Below are 14,590 nucleotides of genomic sequence, written 5' to 3' on the forward strand. Positions count from 1 at the left end.
AGACAGAGTTTCTGAGCTATTCATGAGGAGAGTAAATGTAGTCATAACTGGGAAGACACAAAACTGGTGACTATTAAAAGCTACAAATAAGGATGAACTAGTTCTGGGGGGAACAGAGGATTTTGTCTAATGGATTAGAGAGTGATTTTTATTCCCCCCCCCATTTTTCAAGAATGAGATAAAGGGAAAATAGAAGGGGATGCAGCTCTCTATAAACTGCCTAGTGGAAACCTGCCCAGGTTACTTTGGAACAGGATTATGCCTTTGTCTATAATTTTGTCTGGAGTGGCCAATAGTGCCAGAGATCTCTGGACATCAGGAATCATACATTCTGCAAGTCCCAAGACTTTCCAAGCATTATACTTATTCCTGGAATTTTTATTGCCTATAAGACTTTAATTGGAACATGTTAAAAAATTTAACATTCATACAGCACTTTTAAGTTTTAGAAAGCACTTTATATATAGGATTTCAGTTGATTTTCTCAACAACCTTATGACTTGGATGTTGTTATTATCCTCATTTTACAGAAGAGGAAAACAGAAACTAAGTGATTGCCTAGAGTCACACAACTAGTAAGTGTTTAAGGCCAGATTTAAACTCAGATCTTCCTGACTTCAGGCCCTCTTTTGGCACACTGTACCTAAAAACATGTTTATTAGTCCTTATTTCAACCCAAGTTCTCTTAGTTAACTATGTGAGATTTCAAATGATGTTCTTAGTGAAGAAGAAAAGTAATAGTGGTTGAAATTTTGGACTTAGAGTCAAGAAGTTCTGGGTTCAAATCCCACCTCTGACCCTTATTAGATGTGTGACTCTGATGATTCGGAAGTTTTAGACATCTCCCAAGTTCTTGATGGATTGTATCATCCAGTGCTATACCAATGAAATCGCAGGACCTTAACATAAACGATATGAAAGAATTGCAAGGATGAAGAAAGCTTAGATTATGTCAAATATAGTTTTAAGTATATTGTTTTGCATTTTAGTTCTTTGAAAATTTATATCCATCCATGGGTCATATGGTAATTCTGAAATGAGATCATTTAAAGTACATTAAATGATTACTTGGTATATCTAAGGAATGGGAAATTTCTGTTAATCAGCTATTTTGGTCAACTAAGAATGCTTTCTTATTATAAGTCAGTCCCAAGAATTATTATTGTGTTTATTCTGCTCTGTCTCTTTTAAAAGCTTGGGCCTGTCAAAGTGATGCCCCTTTAGACTTGTGCACATGTCCCTAGGGCTGCAAGAGACAGAGCAGCAGCTTGCAAAAGAACTCAAGTAAATTCTATCCGGTTTTCTACACTAAGTTCTGTAATGTGTTCCCTGGAGAAGTACAGGGCTCTGTGGAGCCCTCTTGTAGGAAGGGGAGTTTATAGCATGATAGAATATACAAATTTTTCCCCATGTAGGATATTCTTTCCCATAGTGGGTGGTTTAGGTCCTACCAGTCATCAGTCTAGAAATTGATAAGAAGGATTGTTTTATTATGCCTATATTCCCACATATATAACTGGCTAATTCTTATTTTGCCATTAGTTTTAAAGAAAGAATTAGAAAAAATTATTCAGTACAAGAAGATTCTTAAACCTAAGAACCTCCGCCCTTCGGAGCAGGAGAGCCAGTTTCACCAAGATCTTAAGGTAATTTTTAAATGAATTCTTTGTCTGTCGACAATTCATACTGACTGCAAAGCACTCATTTGTTTTTCAGCAGTATGCATTATTTAGTGAATTTATTATTTGACTTGTCAGAATAAATTTCTATTAAAAATTACCCTCTGCTATCAGCATATCTTTTAATAACAACAAAATGCTTCCTATTCACGAGATCACAGAAAATAGAACTCAAGTCTCTTTGTGACTGAGTCCAACCTTCTAATTTTTCAGATGTGAAGACTGAGGTTCCAAGAAGAAAAAAATTACTTGCCTAGGATCACACAACCTAGTTTCTTCATGTTTAGAATGAGAGAGATGAACTAGATATATTCTAAGTTCTCTTCCAGTTCTAAAGCCTTTGATCCAAGAAACCAACAAAACTGGAAGTGGAAACACAGAGGAGAAAACTGAGGCCCAGAAAGGGAAAGATTTAAATATGGAAAACTAGCAGGAATAAATGGCCCAGATTTTTTTCTGATTCTTGAACATTTTTATTGTGCTTTATACAGATTGGAAGAAAAGAAAGGCATAATAATCCAAGACTGGGGTTCAGAATTGAAAATTTGGCATTGCTCTGTTCTTTCTAATCCCAGGTCTGCCTTTATAACCTTTCTGATAAGGGCTGCCTGCTTGCATGCTGGGAATAATTACTATCCCACCCAAGAGTTTACAAGATTGTGTGTGTGTGTGTGTGTGTGTGTTCCCCACTAGTCTTAAAGATGAAAAATGTATTAGCAGGAAGAAGCTGAACTTTATTGTGGTTATTTTGAGAACTAAACCTGAGAATGGCAGAAAATGGGATGGAGAACAGAAATGTACCCGCAAATGCTTACTTAGATGAAATATCATTCCAAATACTTTTATTAAATGGGAAATCCCTCTATCAGGCAATACTCAAATCCTTTCCAATCTTTGAATATTGTTGGAGCACAAGCTCACCGTCTATTAATGTTATTGCTTAATTATAAGCTTTCAGTCTGGTATTGCGGTCATGCCATAAACCTGTCTCAAGTCAAGATTGCACTTTTATTATAGGACCTAATTCAGAAGTATGAAGGGGACCTTTCTCAGCTGTCAAAAAGATGTGATGAAATGAAGAAACTCTATGGTGACATTCTGGTAAATGGTGTATTAAAAAATAACTCAAATCTTACATTAAGAAAATTTATAAAATGTTGAAACCTTCACATATCTGAAGTAGGCTGTGATATTAGAGTTTCTATCTAAAATATGAATAGAATGGAAGAATTTTAGTGTGGACAGCAAATTCCAGGATTCATTCTTTCTTTTTAAACATATGAGGAATGAAATGCTTTCAATTAGCATTTTGACTTTTTCTTAGGATATTATTTTGAACAAATGAAGTTAAAAGTCTACGTGTAGAAGAAGAAAGATTACATCCCTTTATACTAATTCAAAAGCTTATTACACATGGCTACTTCTGAGAATCTGTATCTTTCTATGATGCAACTATAGTGAATGCAAAGTCTGATCAAGTTGCGGTGATCCATGGTGACTCTGGTTGAACAAAACCAGATGATTAAAGGAGTTTACAATCAGAACATTTAGTGTTGAACCAAAAATATTAAGGTTGTAATGAAGTACAAAGTTCTTCTAATATTATGTATGAAATGAAATGAAAAACCTACCCATCTCACAGGTTTAAGTTTAATATAGGGAAGAATATCTTAACCCTATGTTCTGAGATTCTTAGGATGTTTGACCTGGAACACTGCCTAGAAACAATCTAGACCAAACCACTCAATTTACATGAGGAAATGAAACCTTCTTACATAGACTTATTCAGTTTTTGTTTTCACATCTTTAAAATGAGGGGGTCAGAATAAGTGACCTTCAAGGTCTCTTCTAGTTTGAAGTCTCATGATCCAAGAGAGTGTATATATGCACCATCCTGGGGACAGGACCCAACTCTTTTGATTTCTGTTGTGGTATTTTTCCCATTAAACCATATTGCCTCCCAAATGCCCCTAGAGTTGAATGAATGATTAATATGCTTTCTCTGAGAAAGCATATTAATGTATGTACATTTTACAAGTCTATAAACCAAACATTCCTGCCTTATTTAACTGGGACCACTTTTAATATAAATCAATATCTTTTTCCAATTTTAAAGTCTTTTTTTCTTTTGCCTTGAAAATATTATGTTCTGGGTATAAGGGCAAATATTGTCATTGCACGTACATTGTAGGCAACTAATAACACATCAAGTGCAGGGAACATTTAGTATTTGAAACTGGGGGCTAACGATCAGTTTGATGGAGCCAGTAACCCCTGGAAGTAACTTTGCACTAATAACCCCAATGAGCCATTAATCTTGAAGAAAAGCCCTATGTCTAGGTTACTGCTTTCATAAATGGAATATGAATAAAGTTTGCCATAGGCATATTCATTATTCCTTTGGAGGAAGCCCTTTTAGTTAGTGCATACAGGAGAGTTGTAGATGACTAGATGAGGTGAAGCCTGGGTTGTGAATCTGGGAAGAACCAGATCCCTCCACTACTTCCTCCTCTTTCCCCATCCCAGTAGAGATATTACAGAGTCCCACAGGATCCCACTCTGAGGTTCAGTGGAATTCACCTCCAGTGAAATCCCTTTTATAGCACTATTTTTTATTCCCTTCTCAGAGAGTCAACTTGAGCGTCTCACTGTTATTCATTTCTTCTGCTATATATTAGCAAGTCAGATTAAGTTTCTATTGCTTCTTGGTCTGTGATATTGAAAAGTTGGGACAAATAAGCATCAGTTCTCCCTCATGGAACTTCCTTTGTAGTGGTATAGTGGGATTTTTTTTTTTTTTAGAAATCTAAAATTGTGGGTTAGGTTCATTTAAACTAGCTCTTTTATTAGAGGCTCTCATCCTATGTAGGTATAATATGTCAGGGGACATAATTTGACAGATGGCAGAGCCAAAGCCATATAATAATGACATGTGTTATAATGGGACTTTACTATATTTCCATAGCCTTAGGGTCTCTTAATCAGGTTTCTTAGTTCCAAGCAATCCACAACTCTCCCCTACTCCAAGTCCATTATAAACTACCTACTTTTGGAAACAAGTATTCTAGTATTAATGGCAAAGATTAAACATGACAATTCTTTTATACATTAGAAGAGGGAGTAGACTTGTTCTGCTTGGACCCAGAAAGCAGAATGAATAGTAGTGATTGGAAAATGGGTTATGAGGAAATTGGATACAAAGAAAACACTTCCTAACAATCCAAAGTTGCGATGGGCTACCTTGGGAGATAGCAGTTATTCCTTCACTAGAGGTCTTGGGCAAAGGCTAAGATATCATTTATCAGGTATATTCTAGATGGGATTCTTATTTTTTTAAACATTCATTTTCTGTCTTAGTAACAACTCTAAGACAGAAGAGCAGGAATGAGATAATCAAGGTTAAGTGACTTGCCCACAGTCATACAGCTAGGAAATTTCTGAGGTCATATTTGAACCGAAATCCTTCCATTTCCAAGTCTTGTTCTATATCCATTGAGTCACTTAGCTGTCCTGGAGGAGATCTTTTTAAAGCATAGGAATGGACTAAATCATTTCTAGGATCTCTAAGCAAATGGGAGGTCAAATTCAATTCAATTTAAATTCAAATGATAAAGTGCCTACTATGTTCCTGGCCTGTGATTTGCTATAATATTTGCATGGAGAACTCTCAGAGAAGGAATTCTTTCTTCCCATGTAGTTGAGTATGTAGTCTGTAGTTTACAATCTTATTTTTTTTAACCCCCTACCTTCCATCTTAGAATCAATATTGTGTATTAGTTCCAAGGCAGAAGAGTGGTAAGAGTGGTCAGGGCTAAGCAAAAGGGATCAAGTGACTTGCCCAGGGTCACACAGCTAGGAAGTGTCTGAGGCCATATTTAAACCCAGAACCTCCCATCTCTAGGCCTGGCTCTCAATCCACTGAACTACCCAGCTGCCCCCAATTTGTAGTCTTATTACCGTAGAGAGTTGCTAAAGGAGTGGTTATGTTATTTGTCCAGTGTAACTTAGTGTATATCAGAGGTAGGACTTGAACCCACTTTTTTCTCACTCCAAGGCCAAATTTCTTTCCATGGTGTCTTTCCCCTGTCTATCTCTATTTGTCTGTCTATCCATCTGTAGTTCTCTGTCTTTCTGTTTCTCTCTTTTCCTCCTTCCTCTATGCTTCTAGGCATCCATGCTATAAATACATTTATAAAAGTCTCTGTCCTCAAGAAGCTTACATTCTTCTAGAGGGAGACAGAAAAGGGACAGAATATGTATGCAGATAAATAGACAGAAAATATATACAAATTAATTTCATGCAAGGAGAAGACTAGCAACTAGGGAGAATCAGGAAAAGCCATTTGGAGATGGTAGTCCAGTTAAATCCTGACTGGAGACAAGGATTTACATAGAGATGATAATTGGACCTATAAAGATTGGTTAGCTAACATAGAGAGAGAATTTAGAGAAAGAAGGGCAGCTATATGGTACAGGATAGAGTTCTGCATTAGGAACCAGCAAGATGCATCTTGTTGAATTCAAATCTGATCTCATATACTAGCTGTATTACCCTGGGTAAGTCACTTAAGTTTCCTCATCTGTAAAATGAGCCGGAGAGAGGAATGACAAGCCACTTTGATATCTTTGCTAAGAAAACTCCAAATATGGTCACAAATAGTGAGGCAAGACTGAAATGAATCAACAAAATCCCAGAGAAAGAAGAGAGTATTTAAGACATAGACTTTGATGATTCAGCAAAAGATTGAAAAGGGACATTCATATAGAAGGGACATCAAAAGAGAGCCAAGTCATGATAATCCAGGGAAGAGAAATTTTCCAGGAGGATGGGGTAGCCAACATTTCCAAATGCCCAGAAAAAGTCAAGAAACATGAAGATTTAGCAAAAATCATTGGGCTGAGCAATGAAGAGATAACTGGTAACTTGGGAAAGCAGTTTCACTAGTGTGGCAGAGCCAGAAGCCAGATGACAGATATTTGAGAAGTGAATGCAATGTGTATTAAATAGAGGCAACTAGTATAGATCTCTTTTTGTCAGATTTTAGTAAGAAGAGAGGAGTGATATAGGTTGATAGCTTAAAAGACTAGCAGATCAAATGAAAGTTTGTTTTTAATAAGGGAGATAATTGATCATGCATGTTATAGAGTGTAAATTAGAATGATAGGGGATGGTAAGGTATAGTTTTACTTAAAAAAGAATATATGAAACATTCAATGCATCATTGGACAGGAACATCATAGTTGGATAACTTTCCCTTGACAGATGAAACCCCTGGTATGTCTGACTAGGAGGCTGAATTTTCAGGGGCTTAAAACTCTGATTTACTCTTATCTTGCTGGAAAAAAACAAAACAAAAAAATCATGGGTTAATTGGTGGGCCATTGGACCAATGCCCAAATGAAGGAGTTTGACCCTTGTTTGTATAAATGGTTGTTTGCCAGGCTATTTGAGTGAGCAAATACGGCTTATACTGCCTAAGTTTTGTTTTACTCCTATACATGGGAGATGATGCTTGATTCGGTTTTGACCCTAGGACCTAGTTGGGGGTCTGGCAAGGAACATGACTGAGCAGGGTCCATAATGCTTATTGAACTCTCCCTTTCTTGAGGAACAGAAGAGAGATTGGTTGATGAGACCCAGAGCAAGTGTAGGTTAGGAACATGGCATTCCATGCTGCTAATTTACCTTGAGAAGACAAATTCGGTAGAAAGGCATTATCAGAAGATGCCAGAGTCAGAATTGGAATTCACATGAGAGTAGAGCTCATGAAGCTTAAGTTCTTGATTTAAGGATACAAAGTTCTGTTCCAGGAAACAGCCAAGGAGTCAAGCTAAATTTGAAAAAAGGTAGTTTTGTTTTGTGATACTCCTCTTGGGCCAATGTTCATTTCAATCAAGCGACTTTCCCTCCATTCCTCTTTTTACTCAAGTCAGCTTCAGCTAGAGAGTTCCCTTTGTGGTTGCTATTTGCCTTAAATTCTAGGAAGTCCACAGGGATATGGACAAACTGAGGAACCAACTAAGATGTGAATGCCCTGGCTTGCCATATTCCATAATGCCCCAAGTGTCATTGTTTTGAGGATAATCTTTTTTGTTAGAGTAATGTAACAAAACTCCCAAATAAACAAATCCAAATAAGGACAAGTATAATTAAAGTGTGGGCTGCTTTAAAAAAACAAATTCAGTGTTTGCCTTGGTGAGATGTTTAGTCTTTTATTTATCTTTGTCTAACGCTGGGAACAGTAAGTTCTGTCCTATTAAAGTATCAGGCAAGAGCCAGAAGGTTGTCACTCTAATGGGAGAATTACAGCTAGAGAGAGCTAGTCTTATTCCTTTGATGGAGATTTCTGAAGGGAGCTCTCTTCAGCATTCAGCCTTCCCACCCCCTACCTGACCCTAACCCCATTAGTCTTTGGTCCTTATGGAACTGCCATAGTTCTTCTGAAACTGCCATCTCTGAAATTGTTTCCAGAGAAATTCTGAATTGTGTTCCATTTCCTTGTAGTCAAGAAAATTCCTACCCCTATCTTTATTTTTCTTCCCATTTTTGTCATCTCTATGCCATGCTCTCTTAACTCTCCCTCCCTTCCTCTATCTCTGTTTCTAGCTCTCTCATTTCTATGATTGTACTCTCTCTCTCTCTCTCTCTCTCTCTCTCTCTCTCTCTCTCTCGTCTCGTTCTCATATCTTTCTGTGCCTATTTTTATTTCCGTCTTTCTGCCTCTATTGAGCTCTTATCTCTCCCTCTCTCTTTCCCCTTCTCTTTGCCTCTCTTCTATCTCTCTCTTCACCTCTACTTCTCCCTCTTTCATTTTTATCTCAGACTTCCTCTATCTTTTTATCTCTATATTGTTCTCTCTTCTATCTCTACTACCTCTCTCTCTTCCCTATTTCTCCTGGTTTCTCATCTCCCTCTTTTTCTCCCTTTATAATTCGACCTCTATTATATTTTCGCTTTCTCCTTCTCTCTTTCCTTTTCTCTCCCCCCTACCACCCATAGAGTAAATTGAGTTAGGAGAGTTGACTCCTTTTTATTTTTTCCACTTAATAGTTAAGACTTAGAAAGAGAATTAAACTTATCACACCTCTCTCATTTGAGGCTCATGATGGCTTGTGAGGCATAGTATCCAAAGCACTTTGTAAGGAAGATCTAAATATCATGTCTGAGAATCTTTGCCAAAGCTTAACCTTAAAGGTCTTTGTCATTCACAGGAGCAGTTTGGGGAACGACCAGACCAGGACTCTCAAGAACTCTTTGGATGGATCTCTACCTTTGTTAGAGAATTCAGAAAAGCCCAAGCAGACCTGGACCTTCAGGTGTCAAAGTAGCAGTCAAAACAACTCCTTCATCTTCTCTTCCTCCTGGGCCTGTTATTGCTGGATAATCTGTTAGTGCTTCTGATTTATCTGTGCTGTTTATGAAAATGTTCCTAACATGGTACCATATTTCCCCATAGTAACAAAAATTAGAGATGAATCTCATCAATGAACCAGAAGAGGCCATCTCTCTCTCTCTCTCTCTCTCTCTCTCTCTCTCTCTCTCTCTCTCTCTCTCTCTCTCTCTCTCTGTCTCTCTCTCTGTCTCTCTCTCTGTCTCTGTCTCTCTGTCTCTGTCTGTCTCTCTCTCTCTCTTCAGGAAGTTCTTGTAACTAGTTGTGGTTATTTAGGATTTACACTATGCTGGACTCTATGTGGGTTGAGACTCAGTGTATAATTATCAAAGTAGTATTTAGCTTACCATCACCCCAATTTTCAAGACCCCTTAGTATTACTATTCTTTAGACCAAAACTTCCCACCCCCATAAAACTTTTAGTTTTCCTGACCTATTTTCAAAAGCCTTGAGAAGAGTTTACCTGTACCCTGCGAAGAAAGCCAAACTATAAGATAAGCTGAAGGAGGGAAAGTGTAGTGAGTTTCAAAAGTATCATTATGATCCCAGCCTGGGAATGCCATGATAGTCATGGGTTTTTCTTGATCATGGGGTCTTTAGGGGTATGTAATGTCAAAAATCACACGCTCAAGACTTGAAATGTCACAACTCTCCCCGATCCCCTTCTGTAGGATTGAACAGAGGGGAGGAGGAGCGTCTTACGTCAGAATTATTATAAAGGTCTATAATTGTACCTAGAAGAGAGGACATTTTTGTCCCAAGAAAGTCCCTTGTGTGGGCAGAATACATTTTCCTCAACCACCCCTTTCCTTCTGTCCTCTGTTTTCTCCTAATAAAGCAGCTTTTCTCTGCCAGCATCTTATCAAGTCTCCTGTCTGCTCATTAGAGTGATTTCTGGGGGTACAAGCATCCCCAAAATTCCACTCCACACAAGCTCTAAAGAAAGTAACCTTAGAGGCTTCTCATATTGGACCAAGAGAAAAACACTGCATAATTACTGCCTTTGGTTATTTGAAGGCTTTGGGATCATATAGAAGAGTGATTAGACACATTCTTCTTGAACTCAGGAAGCCAAACTGGGTCTAGTGGGTGGAAGGCAACTTTAAGCTCAATGTAAGGAAGTACTTACTAACAATAAGGGCTGTTCAGGTACCGAAGAGGCTGCCTTAGAGATTGCCAGGTGGTGAAATGGGTAGTACACATTGAGTCTGCAGTAAGGAAGATGAATTAAAATCTGGCCTCAAACAATTATTGGTGGGTATCCATGGAAAAGTACTTTTATTTCTGCACACCTCAGTTTCCTCAAATGGAAAATGAATATAGTAAAAACATCTGCTTCTCAGGATTGTTGTGAGGGTCAAATGAGATAATATTAAGCACATAGTAGGTACTTAATAAAATGCTTGTTCCCTTCTACTTTCCTTTGGAGATAACTTTCAAGTATAAGATTGGATGACAGTTTCTTGGGGTGATTCATGTTATAGACAGGAATTGATATTTTGGAACTCAATTTGTCCTTAAATCTACTTTCCCCTGGAGAAATAGGAAAAGGCAGTCCAGGTGGGAAATTCACTTCAAAAGAATTAGATCAATTCAAGAAAAGAGAACATGGTTAAGAAGAGACTACTGGGGGGCAGCTGGGTAATTCAGTGGATTGAGAGCCAGGCCCAGAGATGGGAGGTTCTGGGTTCAAATTTGGCCTCAGACACTTCCTAGCTGTGTGACCCTGGGCAAGTCTCTTGACCCCCATTGCCTAGCCCTTACCACTCTTCTGCCTTGGAGCCAATATAGAGTATTGACTCCAAGACGGAAGCTAAGGGTTATTAAAAAAAAAAGAATACTGGAGGAAGCATCCTGCTCATTTATTCTATAACCCATCAGACTCTACTCCTGTGTACTGAATCAGTATTCCAACTTCCCAGATCTCTTTCCTTTTCTACTCTTCCAGTGACTTACTAAAACTGAATATCCTATCCACTCACTATTTCTTCTTTTACAGCTTTTGATCTAAAATTAGGTATGGGTTGGGACTTTCTTTCATGAGTTAATTAGGAAGATTTGGCTATTAGAAACTATCTTCTGCTCCCCCTTCATCCTACCCATATCACTACCTCCAGCTCTGTTTTTCTCTTTGCCTCTGTTTTGTCATCCAATTCAATTTGCAGTCACTTATTATCATAGGTCACAGATTTAGAACTGGAAGGGACCTTCTAGATCTTTGAGTCCAACTCACTTATTTTACAGATGTGAAAATTGGGACTGAAAAAAAAAAGCTGAAGTGACTTGCTTAGTGTTGTACACTTAGTAAGTATCTGAAACTGATTTTACCTGATGCTCACTGTCTTCTGTATGTTCATGTTGTTTTGGGGAGTACAAATCTCACAGAACTTCCAGATAGAGTTCCTTTACCTTGAGTTGTTATTGGTGTAAGGACACTTGGCTTGAGCATGCCTGGATTATTTGATGTAGAAGAACTCTGCTTCTTATTTTGGATGGAAACCTGGTCTACAACAAACTTTCTAAACTATATGGAGCTCTTCCCCCAGAAATTTGGAATATTTGGGATGTGGGGGTCAACTCATCATCACCCTTCCCTCAAATGATTAAAGTGCCCTGGGTGGAAATTTTTCCAATGATTCCTTCAGAACATCAGGCCATCCAACTGGGATCTGGACAAAAGTTTCCCTTTCTACACAAGACACATCATAATTCTCTAGAGGTCACCCTGTACCATTGCTATAAAGGTTCAAGCAATTTGTTACACTTCCTTATTCCAAAGGGCATCTGAAATTCCCCTCATGGATCCTTCCTACAAATAGGGTGAAACAATTGGAATCACAAATTCACCCACAAGGACAACACAAGTAAACTCAGAGAGGTGGCAAAGAATGTTAACTTCTTTTGGATTTTAGACATAGGCATTCTTAGCCCCAAGAAATTGCAGAGTATTTTGCTTTCACAGAAGGACAGCAGACTAGGTCTGTTTAATACAAAAGAACAGTATGAACATTTCTATTTACTTTCCAGATTTTTCACATTAAATATAATATATATATATATATACTTATAAAGGACTCAGTAGTATAGAACATATCAGTTTATGTCAATACTTCGAATGAATAATATAAAAGTAATCAGCAAGTAAAACATTTTCAAAATTATATCAATGTAACTGAGGTGAGGGAACATATAGTAGGTAAAAATAAATCTACTTAATATTTACAGACTAAATTTTATTTTTGCCAATTTTTTTTTTTTGGATCTCACAGATCAAAACTGAGTAGAGTATCATAAAAAATGGACCCAATTTTATGGCAGATAATGCCCTACATGTAATACTATCATAGCTCCAATTGCCTGAAGGCCAGATATGTTTTGTCCCTCCCCCAGGGTTCCCTGTTTTTTTAAGGGGATTGGGGTGTCTAGGCTCTCCACAAATGGCTCTAGCATTCACCAGTTGTGTTCGTTCAAGTATAAGGTTAGGTGTTTCTGATCCCCAGTTCAATTTTACCACAAAGTTAAATGAGCTCTTAGGAAGATACATTTACTTCAAAAGGTATAATCACAAATATGCAAACATTTTGCCAACATTTGGGAGGCATAAAGTACTCCACCTCTTTTATATACTCTCTCTCTCTCTCTCTCTCTCTCTCTCTCTCTCTCTCTCTCTCTCTCTCTCTCTCTCTCTCTGGGGAAGGAAGGAAATTGGGTTTACAGTTTAGCTCAGTTCCTCTAGATCTCAGTGACAGTGACAAGTCCAATACCTCCCTTAGGTCAGAGTCTCAGGAACCATGATGTCCCTAGGCTTCTCTACTAGGCAGGCTCACTAGCTGCACCATCCTTCATGGAATCTTGGCTTTAAGGCTCTCATGGTGTGTAACTCTTAGTTCCAGCAGGGATCGCTGCCCAGTATCCAAAGCTGACAATGCATACTACAGATACAGAATAGAAACAAAACACCTCTAGGTCAAGAGAAACCACAGAGCAAAGGAGCAAGAGAGCAATCAGGGAATTCAGCCTTTCCCCTCTTAACTGTTCAGTTCATGATGCCCATACAGTCCAGTTCACAATGGGTGAACTGGGACTCTCACCCTCTGAAAGTAGCAAAAAGAATGTTTAGGAAAGAGAAAGACTGTCTCAATCTGCTTAGTTTTAAAGACATTATCTGTTTCAGCTAAGCACCAAACAGAGGAATCTACATCTATCCACATGGTAGGAAAACAAAGGACATAGGGTGATCTTGGCATTTCTAGTTAATCCTCCTTAAACTGTGTGTTCTTTTCATCTCAACGGGTTTCTTTTCTGAAGATGATGGTACAATCTTTTTGCTTTACAGAAAAAACCCCCAAATTTTGGATTATACTTCTTTTTATTGCATTCAACTACATATTTTTAATAACAAAAATTATTCTTTAATTTTCTTCCTGGTGGTGTGTTTTCTTCTTCCTAATTGAGATATCCCAGGCCTATATTTATTCAATGAATAAAACTCTTAATACAGACTACATTAATCCATATCCATTGACGTAGGAGAGGCAGAGGTAAGGACAAGATGATGAATCAGAATACACTCCAATTTGTTATTCCCCTAATGATTTTTTTCCTGCATTAGTTCCTACCTTTTCAAAGTGTTTTTGAGTATTGCTTTCCTAAAGCTCCTGCATTACATGTATGTCTACTTAGCCCACTTTGTTGGTTCTCAGTGCTAATGAGGCCAAGGTCATGGGTTTGATCTCTATCTAGGCCAATTAGTGGCCTACAGAGGAACATTCCATCAATAGACAAAGACTGTATCTATAACACCAATCAACCTCGTTAATGTTGGCATTGATCACAAGGGGGAACCACAATGTTGTGAATGGAACTCTTTTCTACTATAGGTAAACCCTACTTACTTCAAGAAAATACAAGTCAAAGTCTGACATAAACAAATGGCTAGATTATGTGTGTTGGATTCCTATTACAAAAGAGATTCTTTACCTCATGAAATTTTTTAAAATAGAATATGTTTTCCTAGTATGTTTTCAGCTTGTTTGTATTTTATGAATGTAATGCTTCTTTATTTTCTCTCTTCTTAACTTTGAACAAAAAATTAGACATAAAACTTAAGACAGAATTGAAAATGAAAAAAATCTCTGGAGTTATCTTTGCCTCAGTTCTCTCTCTTCCTCTCCATGAACTTATATGTTTACAAAAATTCAGTTCACACATAACTTTCCAGGAATAAATCTTCAATTTTACATTAGAAAGTATAGCTATATTTATTAGTAACCACATGTTTAGAACTAAGAATGTGTCTTCTAGGAAAAGTATATTAGTAAAATCTTCCTAAAAGTATAATTCCTTGAAATCAAAATTATCTGAGAAATCAGGCCTTAGGGCTACCATATTTGTCCTAGAAACATAGGCTCAAGTCACTTGTTCCATGAATGGTAGATTGGGGAGCACCATATTTCTTGACTTTTGACTTCAAATAATAATTCTGGTTTGTGGAAGAAGTGTGCTTTGTTCATAACGCCA

At 37.6% G+C, this 14,590-nt stretch overlaps 1 protein-coding gene across 1 annotated transcript in view; it reads left to right on the top strand.

The window, feature by feature from the left end:
• LOC103097295 (uncharacterized) overlaps positions 1-10,138 on the top strand; it is a 55,609-nt gene extending 45,471 nt beyond the window's left edge. The window contains exons 10-12 of the mRNA XM_007475690.2: positions 1,543-1,646; positions 2,697-2,780; positions 8,892-10,138. Of these exons, the coding sequence (XP_007475752.2) occupies positions 1,543-1,646; positions 2,697-2,780; positions 8,892-9,008 (305 nt within the window). The 3' untranslated portion in view covers positions 9,009-10,138. The remainder of the gene's footprint in view (positions 1-1,542; positions 1,647-2,696; positions 2,781-8,891) is intronic.
• The last annotated feature ends 4,452 nt before the right edge of the window (positions 10,139-14,590 follow it).

Source organism: Monodelphis domestica, chromosome 1 (genome assembly GCF_027887165.1).
Source record: "Monodelphis domestica isolate mMonDom1 chromosome 1, mMonDom1.pri, whole genome shotgun sequence".
Lineage (NCBI taxonomy): Eukaryota > Metazoa > Chordata > Mammalia > Didelphimorphia > Didelphidae > Monodelphis > Monodelphis domestica.